Source organism: Hemiscyllium ocellatum, chromosome 18 (genome assembly GCF_020745735.1).
Source record: "Hemiscyllium ocellatum isolate sHemOce1 chromosome 18, sHemOce1.pat.X.cur, whole genome shotgun sequence".
In the NCBI taxonomy this organism is placed as follows: Eukaryota; Metazoa; Chordata; class Chondrichthyes; order Orectolobiformes; family Hemiscylliidae; genus Hemiscyllium; species Hemiscyllium ocellatum.
Genome location: NC_083418.1, coordinates 31,850,169 through 31,863,777, shown reverse-complemented (window position 1 = coordinate 31,863,777; position 13,609 = coordinate 31,850,169). Strand labels below are relative to the sequence as shown.

At 39.4% G+C, this 13,609-nt stretch overlaps 1 protein-coding gene across 3 annotated transcripts in view; it reads right to left on the bottom strand.

Annotated features, from left to right (window-relative positions):
- Positions 1-13,609, bottom strand: part of pgghg (protein-glucosylgalactosylhydroxylysine glucosidase) — a 43,811-nt gene that overhangs the window by 21,017 nt on the left and 9,185 nt on the right. For all 3 annotated transcript variants that reach the window (XM_060838464.1, XM_060838465.1, XM_060838467.1), the window contains exons 4-7: positions 8,365-8,800; positions 5,396-5,515; positions 3,793-3,924; positions 2,622-2,733 (exon numbers count right to left, since the gene is read on the bottom strand). In XM_060838464.1, the coding sequence (XP_060694447.1) occupies positions 2,622-2,733; positions 3,793-3,924; positions 5,396-5,515; positions 8,365-8,800 (800 nt within the window). The remainder of the gene's footprint in view (positions 1-2,621; positions 2,734-3,792; positions 3,925-5,395; positions 5,516-8,364; positions 8,801-13,609) is intronic.

Sequence of the window (13,609 nt, the reverse complement as noted above, 5' to 3'; positions counted from 1 at the left end):
TGCATGGTACCATAGAGTAGGAAGCCTCCATCAGAGAAGAATAAAATAGGAATGTAATGGCATTGGGGACAGTATAACCAGGAGGATAGACACAGTTTTCAGAAGAGAAAAGTCAGTGTAGAATATAGTGTTGCCTGCTCAGTACCAGAGTTTAAGATATCTACTCTAGCCTGGCGAGGACCTTGCAGTCAAAAGGGCAAGAATTAGTTGTTGAGTTTTACACAGGTGACAATGATGGAGATTGCACAAGGAAAGAAGTACTGCAGTAGGACTAGGAGCTGCCAGAGGTGAAGTTAAAAAGCAGAATGTCAAATGTAAATCATCTCGGAATTATTATTGGAGTGACAAGCAAATAGGTGATGTGTAAATAAAATTCAATATTTGAGTGCATGGCTCAAAGATTGATATGGAATAACTGGTCTTCATTCACGAAGCATGGCACCAGTCCTAATGAAAATGGGAGCTATACCATTGGGAGAGGTCTTCACCTGAACTGTGCTGGAACCAATGTCCTTTTAAACCATATATCTACAGTGATAGAGATGGCTTTAAATTAAATACTGGGGTGAGGGATCAAACAAGGGACAGTATGATAAATCAAAGAGAGAAGACAAGACATGAAAGCAGGTTAGCAATAAGGGTATTGATAGTCTGAGCATGGCAGGAAGCGACCAAGCTTAAGAGTGCAACAGCAGATAAGGCTAAAGATTTGAATAGTAAAAAGACAAAGCAAAAGGGATCTGTATTGTCATCTATGTATTTTGCCTTGAAGAAAATTGTTGAATGTTGGCAATATTGCAATTCATCCTGGCAGTTAGTTTGCCTTGAGTCTGCCACATGCACATACAGAAAATCAGTTGGTTGCTGTAATGCCTGCTTCATAACTTGTAATGTGTTGTACTGTTTTAAACACACAAATCCATAGCATTGCAATTCCTTTAATAACTTTAGGCTGACCTAATTTTTTTCTGCTTTTCATAAACATTTTGGAATTTGTGTTTGCACCAAATATTCTGTGGAAATTCGGTAAAACACAGACCCACTCGAGAGCTTCTGTGTAATAGTTAAGGTTAAAATATTGCCGACCATTCAATGATAGCAATGTGACAATGTTTGACTCTTTTGACCTTGGTGCAGCTGACAGAGGCATACAGCATGGAAACAGACCTTTCAGTCCAACTTGTCCAAGCCAACCAGACATCCTAAACTGATCTAGTCCCATTTACCAGCATTTGGCCATACCCCTCTAAACCCTTTCTATTCATATACCCATCCAGATGTCATTTAAATGTTGTATTTGTCTCAGCCACCATCACTTCTTCTGGCAGCTCATTCCATTCAAGCACCAATCTGTGTGTGAAACAGTTGCCCCTTCGGTCCCTTTTAAATCTTTCCCCTTTCACCGTAAACCCATGCACTCTAGTTACCTACCCTAGCAAAAAGACCTTGGATATTCCCCAATCCATTGCTCCTCATGATTTTATAAACCTCTATAAGTTCACCCCTCAACCTCCAATGTTCAAGGCAAAAAATTTCAGCCTTTTCAGCCTCTCACCGTAACTCAAACCCGCCAACCCTGGCAACAAATCCTGAAAATCTTTTCTGAACCCTTTCAATTTTCACAACATCCTTCCTATAGCAGGGAAACCAGACTTGAACTCTGAATTTTAAAAGTGGCCTCACCAATGTCCTGTACAGGCACAACATGACTTCTCAACTCTTATACTCAATGCATTGACCAATAAAGGCAAGCGTACTAAATGTTTTCTTCACAACCATGTCTACCTGCGACTCCACTTTCAAGGAACTATACACCCTTACCCTTAAGTCTCTTTGTTCAGCAACATTCCATAATTATTGGCCAAACATATATGTTTTCCTTCATCCCAGTGACTCTATTGGTCATAGGATCACTTGTAGACAACTCCATTGTGGTTATAGAACAAACATACTAGAAACTTCTCACACAAATGCGTAGGTAAATAGACATGGCCTACTTCATTCAGATCCCATGTTTTTCCCTGGGGTGTGGGAATCCAGAACTAGAGGGCACAGTTTTAGGGCGAGAGTGGAAAAATTTAAAAGGGACCTAAGGGGCAACATTTTCATGCAGAGGGTGGTGCGTGTATGGAATGCACTGAAGGAAGTGGTGGAGGCTGGCACAATTACAAAATTCAAAAGGCATCTGGATGAATATATGAATAAGAAAGATTTAGAGGATACAGACCAAGTGCTGGAAAACAGGACTAGATTAGCTTAGGATATCTGGTTGAGATGGACGAATTGGACTGAAGAGTCTGTTTCCATCCTGTACATCTCTACGACTCTAATTATACAGATGAACGGCATAAGAAATGTTCTGAAATGTGAAATCTATCACAAAGGGAGATGTTTCAGCGTGTAAACAAATTCTTAACAAATCAGTTAATAAAAATGATGCATTTCAGAGTCTTAGTGACATGGTCTCAACTCTAAAATTTCCAATTTAGGGAGTTCTTGATTCTCAGTGTACCTCACACCTTCATCATCTAACTGGATCTTCTTCCTTATAAAATTTTCTGAGATTGAAAGTCTGAAGTAGTCGAATGACCCTAATTTTTGCTCAATTTCATATTTATTACCTTTGATGTCATAGCACTCTTCCAAAGGGTTCCAAGTAACTCGACTGCTCCAAAATTCAGCTATGTTGCTGACCACATACCAACCTCCATCATTTTGGAAAAACTCCAGGTCCTAAAACCAAAAGTAAATCGTGAGATTAAAATAAACATCCAAAAAATGACTGAGAATAGAAACTACAACTGTGGAAACTTGCAAAGACCTAAGTGTTCGACTTTGGGAAAACAGTTTGATTGTGACAGACCTGCTTGACTTTCTTAAGGAGAAATATCGGAATTCTATTCTCCTTAATGTAAAGGATCAGAGAGTGGTGGGCAGGATGTCTGTGATAGAATAAACATGGGATCTGAATGAAGTTGGTTTGAAGAGAAAATTGCATCTTGGTACTTCACAGTTTTAGCATTTTCAAAAAGCAACCATACAAGTTTCCTGCAGATTTCCACCACTTATGAAAATAAAAACCAGTTAATGAAGTAAGACATTAAACTTCTATAGAAGATCATTGACTTAAAAGCCCCAAATGCACTCTGTCCAGTTGTCCCAAATTCACATTTGAATTAAATTCTTCCAGTAGCCTTAAACTGTAGCATTTCCAGATTGCACACAGTGATGCTTCCAATCTCACAATCTTTAAGACTTAAATTCATCACATAAATTTCTTCCTCATTGCCACAAATGTGCTTCCTTCTTCAACAAGCATAAAAGGAATTCAAAAACTTGAAGTTTGAAGATAGAAAACTGTCAAAAGTGAAGAGACAAAACACCAACAAAAGTTGAAATGTAAATTATAAGTAGATATCAAAAAATGTGGGTTTTTTTAAATCCTTCACATCACAGATTGAAGAGAGGTAATGAGTTCCAGTTTTCAAACTCAATGAAACAAAGACAGTCTTGATTTCAACATTAGGATATAGGGAAGAGGAAGATTATGTAAGGTCGAGCATTAACCGTTTATGAAGAACAAAAGCACAGTTCAAAACAGCAACTTTCCATAGTGATATTGAGAAAATAACTCAAAGAAAGACTGCAATGAATAAATTGATTTGAGCAAGAAATTCCAGAAGCATCATTCAACAGGTGACATTTTTCTTTTCATATCCAGAGTTCAAAACCGGAGCAATAAAAACATTAGTTGCAGTCTGCTATAAGGAATGCTGCAGAAACAGTGCTCACCTGGGTGACGTAAAAATACTGCTGAAATGCAAATGAGATGTCACCATTGATGTGGATTTCTTTTAGTCCATAAACAGCTTCATTACAAACCTCAAATCCAGTCACTGCACTCTCCCATGGATATTTGGCACCCTTATGAAACAAGAGATATTAAACTTCATACACAGAGCCCATTTATAAGGATGCAAGTAAAGCAGATTACTAGCAAATAATGAAGTGCAGTGAGATTAACAGGCTGTAACTCTAAATATTTAGTCAGTTTGGTAACAAAAGAAGCTTTTTAGAATTAAGTTTTAGATTTTGATTTGTAAACTAAATGTGATATACACCATCCACAAGTGAACAATTTACTCTTGTCTTACAGTATATGGTTCATCTGTGTTATGGTGTCAGCTCCTGTACAACAGGAAGCAATTACTGTCATCTGGTATTGTATATCTCAACATTAATTTTCATAAATTAGCTAAGATGTGATCATAGCATAGAGCAAGTGGTGCTGAGAATAATGTTTTATTGGTAGTATAGAAGATTATTTTCATTTATCAAACATTCCAAACGAACAAAGGAATCTCCTCAATTTATTTTCACAGAAGAACTGGATCATGCTGCTGTTCAACTTTATTTACTCTTTTACACACTAATCATTTCATTTTGGGTGCCTACCATATTAGGAGAAAGTGAGGACTGCAGATGGTCGAGATCAGAGCTGAAAATGTGTTGCTGGAAAAGCGCAGCAGGTCAGGCAGCATCTCAGGAGCAGGAGAATCGACGTTTCGGGCATGAGCCCTTTTTCAGGAATGAAGAAGGGCTCATGCCCGAAACGTCAATTCTCCTGCTCCCTAGATGCTGCCTGACCTGCTGCGCTTTTCCAGCAACACATTTTCAGCTGCCTACCATATTACATAACTTAGGTTTACATGAAAACCTTTTCACACATTAGTGTGGTCTGAAACCTGAGTTAATGACAATTTTTCTGTACAATTTAATATCTACTCATCCGGGAATATCAGCTAACATAATAAACGTACACTGATCTAATAGAAGTTTTTTTTATAGACAGATCAGAAGGAATATTGTTCTATTTACCACTGAAGGCACATATTGGGTAAAGTATTGGGTTCAATTATAACATCATACCAAACCTTTTCACACCAAACTGAAATAATTCTCTGATGTTTACTTAGTCAAACAAAACTACAGTAGTCGTCATTCATTTCTGGCTGGATAATTTTTCTCTGAAAATATGGAAAAGCACTATCATTTTGGCAGTTATTTATTTGTGATCAGATGCCTTGTATCATTCATGTTTAATGAACAATAGGAAGCAGAGTGGAGCAAAACACATTTGTAAAGAAACATGTCTGACCTTCCTCTGCAAAAGAAGTGGAATGTGCACACCTGGGTAACTGCCAGCTGCTCAGTTCAGTGTCAGGAAAAGCATCATCATTATACTCCTTTGAGAATAAAAGCATGGCAAGAATTCATGGAACCTCTTCAATATCAGGACCAGAAAAAAAAACCCACAAAACAAACAAAAGGCAGGTATGGGACGCTGAGCCCACAATGTGAAAAGAAATTTACTGTTCTGTTGCCACTTGCTTACCCGATATCCTTGTTGTCCAGCAATGACTTTTGCAGCAGGAAGTGTTTGAATGCGGTTCTTCAGGAGGATACGTGCCAGCTCTGGATAAAATACTAATACATTTGGAAACATCCAGATTTCCTAAAACAAACAAAGCCAAATATCTTTAAAGGATCCTGGCAGCTAATAACTAGATCGCAGAACTATTAAGTTAAGTAAAGAGGGGAAGCTGATGATGACATCCTGAAATGGATCAGAAATTGGGATGGGCATTTTATAACAAAAAGAGTAACTGAGCTCTCCAACAATTGTGGTTTAAAGTACCATCAATATGGTATAAGACTGAGGTTTGATCTCTAATTCATGTTCACATTAACTGACCTCACCCCAAGTGTTTTGCTCTGGACTTCAGATTTCTTTTGCTTTACAGAAAGGACTTAGGGAAAAAAAAGTGACATCAGTGTTCTCCAAGACATTGGCCACTGCATGCATGGCTAATTCAGAATCTAGGTGCAACCTTGTTGATTATATTTTGTAATACACTCATTCATGTGATGTGAGCATCAATGTAAGGCCAACATTTATTATCAATTCCCAATTTCCTTCGAGTAGGTGTTGGTAAGCAGCTAGCCTTCCTGAACTGCTGGAAGCAGTCCGGTGTCCACAATGTGTATCCACAATGCTGTTCATAACGATATTCCAGGATTTTGACACAATAACTGTGTGAAGGAACTGGAATACAATTCAGGTGGTTTGTGACTTGGAGGAGGTATTACAAAATGGTGATGTTCTCACATACCTACTGCCCTTATCCTTCAAATAGTAGAGTATATGGTTTTGGAAGGTGCTGTTCGAAGAGATTTTAGTGAGCTGCTTCAATGCATCTTCTAAGTAGTACGCAAAACAAAGTATCTACTGAACTTGGGGTGAAAGGAATGAATGAAGGTTTAAGGTGGTTGATAGGGTACTGATCAAGTGGTTACTTGGTTCTGGATGATGCCAATCAAGTGGGGGGCTATTCCTTCACAATCCTAATTTGTATCTTACAGAAGACGACTTTGGAGAATCAACTGGCAAGTTCTTACTGTGATCTACAGAGTTTATATGGATGATCTGGTTATTGATGTCATGCTTTTGAATGTCATGGGGAGATGGTTGATTTCTATCTGAACGGTAATGGTCATTGCCTAGCAATTGAATGAAAAGTGAACAATAAACATTTTTGTCAGTCATGTGATCTCAATATTTGAATGGCACTTGCATGTGTCCTTTTAACCATTTTGTCCATTTGTTGATACAACAACAATAGGGTGGGGCAGTCAAGATATGTCCAAGAAGTACAACTTGAAGTACATTGTAATGTTTAATGAATGCAAGTTGTTTCTGACTAAAATTACTCCATGTAGCAAAAGGAATGTCATATTAGTCACGGTAGCACTAGTCAGCAATTTCTACGGACATCAGAGTCACATATTAAAGTTGTATTATCAAGCAAAATGCATGCACACAAATTTAAAAACAAAAGAAAGGCAATTTCCAATAATTTAGACTTTAAAGCCATATCCTCAAAGACAGATAGAAGCTTATTTTTACAAAATTAATAAATAGTTCAAATGTATTAGGTTGTAAGGTCTTTGATGCAGAGAGTGCTCAGTAGGGGTCCATACACGTGTGAAAATAAACCAAAGAACAGTGGATGCTGGAAATCAGAAACAAAAACAGAAATTGCTAGAAACCCCAGCAGGTCTGGCAGCATTGGTGGAGAGAAAGCAGAGTTAACGTTTCGGTCCAGTGACCTTTCTTCAGAAACGTTAACTCTGCTTTCTCTCCACAGATGCTCCCGGACCTGCTGCATTTTCCCAACAATTTCTGTTTTTGTTTGTATCCGTTGTAGTCTAAGATCATATAGTTTCATCTTACTAAGGTTTTACAAATTACATTTTTCAAAAAAAACTGGACAACCACACAATGGATACAAACAACAGGCAGCGGTAAAATGGACTCAAAAAAGGCTAAGTCTGAGTCATAAGGTTCCACATCTGATTTGCTAAAGACACCATTATTTTTCACAGATGGCTATGATTATGGCAATCTAAACAGTGGTTTATTCAATGAGATTCATTCTTATTTTTAAAAAACTTTCTCTGACTTACAAGACCCCAAAAGGCCAAATCACAATCCTTACATTCACATCAATAGAGAGAGTTATACAACATGGAAACAGACCATTCAATCCAACTCATCTGCCTTGACCAGGTATCCTAAACTGATTTAGTCCCATTTGCCAGCATTTGCCCCATATCTCTCTAAACCCTTCCTATTCACATACCCATCCAGATGCCTTTTAAATGTTGTACTCTAATAAAAGAAGGAAACTGTATTTGTATAGTATTTTTTAAGTGTCATCACTATAATTTTAAAGGCAAATGCAGCAAATAATCGTACACAACGAATTCCACAAACAGCAATGAGATAAAATGACTAGTTTGTCTGTTTCGGTGATATCAAGAGATAATTACTGGCCTGCACTTCAGGCTGAATTCCCCTGATATTGTTCAAATAGCACCTTGGGATCTGGTACTTTTATCTCACTGTCATTAGCTCCAGCAACATAGTGTTGTCTCATATTCCCTGTCAACTGAACTCAAGAAATACTGGGCTCTTGGGATGCGGTGTTACTGACAGAATCTTTTAAAAAAATAGGGAGTCATTTAAAATTGATTTTTGTTTTTTTTCAACTTGCATTCAGCCTTGAAGTTCCACATTATACTCTGCAAGTATTGAGGACTACCACCATCGCTTTATATCCTACCCACCAGTAGGCGCCAATAATATTTGAGTTGCTCTGACCCCTGAAAATCAACTGGGATCTGATTCCATTCAACAAACGAAGCAAGCAGAACATATATCCATAACAGTTTCATCAAATTTCCTCAAAATGTACAAAGTTCAGCCATATGATCAGAGCCTTCATATCTAATACCTCCTACCTGATCCCAGAAAACGTGTCCGTGATAAACTTCTCCTTTACCCCCATTGGAAAGACCTCCAGGACTTAATCCTATATAGTGGAAGTCAGTGGATTTCAGAGGGGGAAGAGCACTGAGCAGGTAATATAGACACCCGTACATAGCCTGGTTTAACTTTCTGCAGCCTTTGGCATGAATACAGCTCTGCTTCCATAATGCAGCCCATGCAGCCACATGCGAAGAGTACAGCTGATCGAATTGGATCAGGCTTTGTCCTTCCACAAAACAAGCCTTCACTTGCTCTGCTGTGCCGGCCACCGCAGTTAGGAATACCCAGGAATTTCTCTGCTCCTCTGGCAACAGAGTCAGAGACTCTGGAAGTGGCACTGAGATCATGTGAACATTTTGTCTTGCAGCCCCTTTGACCTCTGGGGTAAGAGTCTGTCCATAGATGTACCTGAATTACAAAGAAAGAAAAACTTTCCTAAGGAAGCGTCAAAAGAAAGATCTTAACTATACTCAGCCAATGAATATTGAGAAATATAATTCATGAGAACAGATGGGGGGAAATTTAAATTTGTTATTTCGAGACATTGGCTACCAATTATGACATGGGTATCTCTAGGACATGAAACATTTATAGCAGAGGCTATACAGAGAAATAGTCTAAAGCTGAATTTGAGGTTGAATGCAAATATTTAAGCATTTTAACATAATTTTTAATTTATTGACTTTGCATTTTATGTATGCAGGGAATAATGTCTAATGTTTCCCAGTGTATTCTTGCTCGACATGTCGTACTTTTTAAATATAACACACATGCTTGGATTGGGGGCAGGTTGGAAGATTTATCATGGGATGTAGGTCTCTGCACTATTCTGTCACTAGACATCCCTCAGAGTTTATTGAGTTCTGAGCATGGGTTGAAAGATTCCACAGAGGACTCGCCCTCTTCCAGAAGGGTCATCTGCTGCAATGTACCGATAAGGTTGAGATCACCACATCTGGAGATGGTGATAATTCAAGGCTAGGGATTTAAAACTCAGTTTAGAATAAACAGTATGCAAGGATTCATATATTTTGGGTGGAATTTTACTCAGAAGACAGCATCAGGTTTTCAGATAAAGAAATTCAGATAGTTACAATGCAGGATGGCTCTCTGATCCTGTACATATCTTCGACAGTTTCCGAGGTAGCAGGCAGCAAATACAAATATGCTTGGCCTGCCTCATTGAGCAGAGTAGCCAATGAAGGCCCCAATAAGAAGCCATTCGCAGAAGCTGCCAGCATTTCCCAGCACTGGACTCATCCTCTGCTGAGTTTAGCCATGACTTGGACACAACCTCCCAGCTGCAACCCCCACAGAGACATCACTGCCTTCTCTCACTGATGAGCTCACAACGATTAAAGGTTACGATTGAGGGTAAAGCCATTTCTGTCAATAGGTTGCACAACAGTACAATTTGCGTATCTTTATAGCCAGACCATTGGTAATAATTTGTAAAGCCATGGCTGAAAACCATTTGAGCACAGTGGGTTGGGGAGTCAGAACAAAAGTTTTATTCACCCAGCTATGAAGTGCATAAAAGTTTGGCATTATATGAGACAATAAATTTTATTTCTTATTCATTGTCAAAAAAAATTGACATTCCAAACATAACTATCCACACATAATAATCTCATCTTTCACATTTGCAATCTCTTATCGGCATTGCTTATGTGTATTATAATTTGTGCATTTTGCACAATTCTCAAACATTATCGAGGTTAAAATATTAAACATTCACATTATTTTGGGTGCTCAGAGAGCTGGTAGATTGATAAGGGGATCCACTATAAATAAAGATTGTGAACTATGACTTTTAGGTGAAGAATACTCAGTAGAGGAAGGATTGGAGGATAGATAATGTTTTCCGTAATATTGATTCTGGGTAATCCAAGATGGAGGACGGGAAAGATTTCTGGCTGTAACATGCTCCTTCTTTGTTGAGCTGTTTTAGGTGTTGGAGGTGATTTCCTTGAATTCCAGGAACATCAATTAATGTTTTATATGCTGTTGCATTGTTTTGGAACTTTGCAGAAAAAAATGTCAGAGCAACAGCAGTTTTAAAAGGGAGAAGAACAGACAAAGGAAGCACCTGGTGAGGTCTGTGCAGGAAAGAGAGAGAGAAAGAAACCCACATTGCTAACTGACAGAGTTAGCAGTTACTGTCTTTGTTGTTGAATTCATGTATTGCTGGTCATTGGAGTGCGTCTGGAAAACTTAAAAAAACAGTGAAATTCACAACTGATCTTGGAGGAACCTGTTTGGGAAAGGTCACAGCACAGAAGCAGATAAGTGAATTTTAAGCGTGGCCTTAAAATAAGTCTGCAGTAGTGAGCAGAGTGGGTTCTTTCTTGATTATATGTTTTATTGAGCTATGTCTCTTGATTAAACTTAAGATATAAGCCATAAGTATAAATTTAACCTGGAGCAGTGTTATGTAGAGGAATAAGACAGTCCTATTTTCTGGGTCTGTAGATTGAAAGAAGCAAAAATGGCCCTTAGTAGAGTGATATGCTCTTCTTGTCGGGTGTGGGAGTTTAGGGAGAGTTTATGGGTTACTGAGGATTATATCTGCAATAAATGCCATTGTTATGAATCCTATCAGATTGAATAGATCGGTTGGAGAGGCCGTGACAGGCAATGCGGAATTTACAAGAGCAAGAGGATGTGATGGACAGCAGTTATAGGAAGGGGGAAAAGTCTCAGATACGGTCACATAGATGGGTTAACTCCAGGAAAGGTAAGAGAGGTAGGCAGGTAGTGCAGGAGTCTTCTGTGGCTATCCCAATTTCAAACAAGTATGCTGTTTTGGAAAACGTAGGGGGTGATGGACACTCAGGGGTACGTAGCATGAACAGCCAAGTTTCTGGTATTGAGACTGGCTCTAATGTAATGAGAGGTACGTCAGGTTCCAAGCAATCGACTGTGTTAGAGGACTCTCTAATCTGAGGCACAGACAGACATTTCTGCCGATAGCAGCGAAAAATCAGAATGGTGTATTGCTTCCTTGGTGCTAGGATCAAGGATGTCTCAAAGAAGGTGCAGAATGTTCTCAAGGGGGAGAGGGACCAGCGGGATGTCATTGTACACATTGGAACTAATGACATAGGAAAGGAAAAGGTTGAGATTCTGAAGGGAGATTACAGACAATTATGCAAGAATTTAAAAAGGAGGTCCTCGAGAGTAGTAATATCTGGTGCTGCGAGCTAGTGAGGGTAGGAATAGGAGGATAGAGCAGATGAATGCATGGCTGAGGAGCTGGTGTATGGGAGAAGGATTCACATTTTTGGATCATTGGAAGCTGTAGAAGTGACCTGAACAAGAAGGACGGATTGCACCTAAATTTGAAGGGGGTCAATATACTCGCAGGGATATTTGCTCGGGAGGATTTAAACTAGTAAGGTGGGGGGCTGGGACCCAGGGACATAGTGAGGAAAGAATTCAATCTGGGACTGGTACAGTTGAGAACAAGGGCAAGTCAAACAGTCAAAGAACAAAGCAGAGAACAAGGTAGGACTGATAAATTAAACTGCATTTATTTCAATGCAAGAGCCCTAACAGGGAAGGCAGTTGAACTCAGGGCATGGTTAGGAACATGGGACTGGGATACCATAGGAATTACAGAAACATGGCTCAGAGATGGACACTACTGGCAGCTTAATGTTCCAGGATACAAATGCTACAGGAAGGATAGAAAGGGAGGCAAGAGAGGAGGGTGTTTGGCGATTTTAATAAGGGATAGAATTACAGCTGTACTGAGGGAGGATATTCCTGGAAAATACATCCAGGGAAGTTAGTTGGGTGGAACTGAGATATAAGAAAGGAATGATTACATTATTGGGATTGTATTATAAACCCCCTAATAGAGGGAAATTGAGAGACAAATTTGGAAGGAGATCTCAGTTATCTGTAAGAATAATAGGGTGGTTATGGTAGGGGATTTTAACATTCCAAACATAGGCTGGGACTGCCATAGTGTTAAGGGTTCAGATGGAGAAGAATTGGTTAAGTGTGTACAAGAAAATTTTCTGATTCAGTATGTGGATGTACCTACTAGAGAAGGTGCAAAACTTGACCTATTCTTGGGAAATAAGGCAGTGCAGGTGACTGAGGTATCAGAGGGGGAGCATTTTGGGGCCAGTGACCATATTTCTATTAGTTTTAAAATAGTGATGGAAAAGGATAGACCAGATCTAAAAGTTGAAGTTCTAAATTGGAGGAAGGCCAATTTTGACGGTATTAGGCAAGAACTTTCAAAAGCTAATTGGGCACAGATGTTCGCAGGTAAAGGGACGTCTGGAAAATGGGAAGCCTTCAGAAATGAGATAATGAGAGTCCAGAGAAAGTATACTCCTGTTAGGGTGAAAGGAAAGGCCGTTAGGTGTAGGGAATGCTGGATGACTAAAGAAATTGAGGGTTTGGTTAAGAAAAAGAAGGAAGCATATCAGGTATAGACAGGATAGGTCAAGTGAATTCTTACAATATAAAGTCAGTAAAAGTATACTTAAGAAAGAGATCAGAAGGGCAAAAAGGGGACATGAGATAGCTTTGGCAAACAGAGTTAAGGAGAATCCAAAGAGTTTTTACAAATACATTAAGGACAAAAGGGTAACTAGGGAGAGAATAGGGCCTCTCAAAGATCAGCAAGGCAGCCTTTGTGTGGAGCTACAGGAATGGGGCAGATATTAAACAAGTATTTTGCATCATTATTTACTGTGGAAAAGGACATGGAAGATATAGAATGTAGGGAAATAGATAGTGACATCTTGAAAAATGTCCAATTACAGTGGAAGAAGCACTGGATGTCTGGAAATGCATAAAAGTGGATAAATCCCTAGGACCTGATCAGGTGCACCCTAGAACTCTGTGGAAAGCTGGAGAAGTGATTGCTGGGCCTCTTACTGAGATATCTGTATCATCAATAGTTACAGGTGAGGTGCCGGAAGACCAGCGGTTGGCTAACATGGTGCCACTGTTTAAGAAGGATGGTAAGGACAAGCCAGGGAACTATAGGGCGGCACGGTGGGACAGTGGTTAGCACTGCTGCCTCACAGCGCCTGAGACCCGGGTTCAATTCCCGACTCAGGCAACTGACTGTGTGGAGTTTGCACTTTCTCCCCGTGTCTGCGTGGGTTTCCTCCGGGTGCTCCGGTTTCCTCCCACAGTCCAAAGATGTGCGGGCCAGGTGAATTGGCCATGCTAAATTGCCCGTAGTGTTAG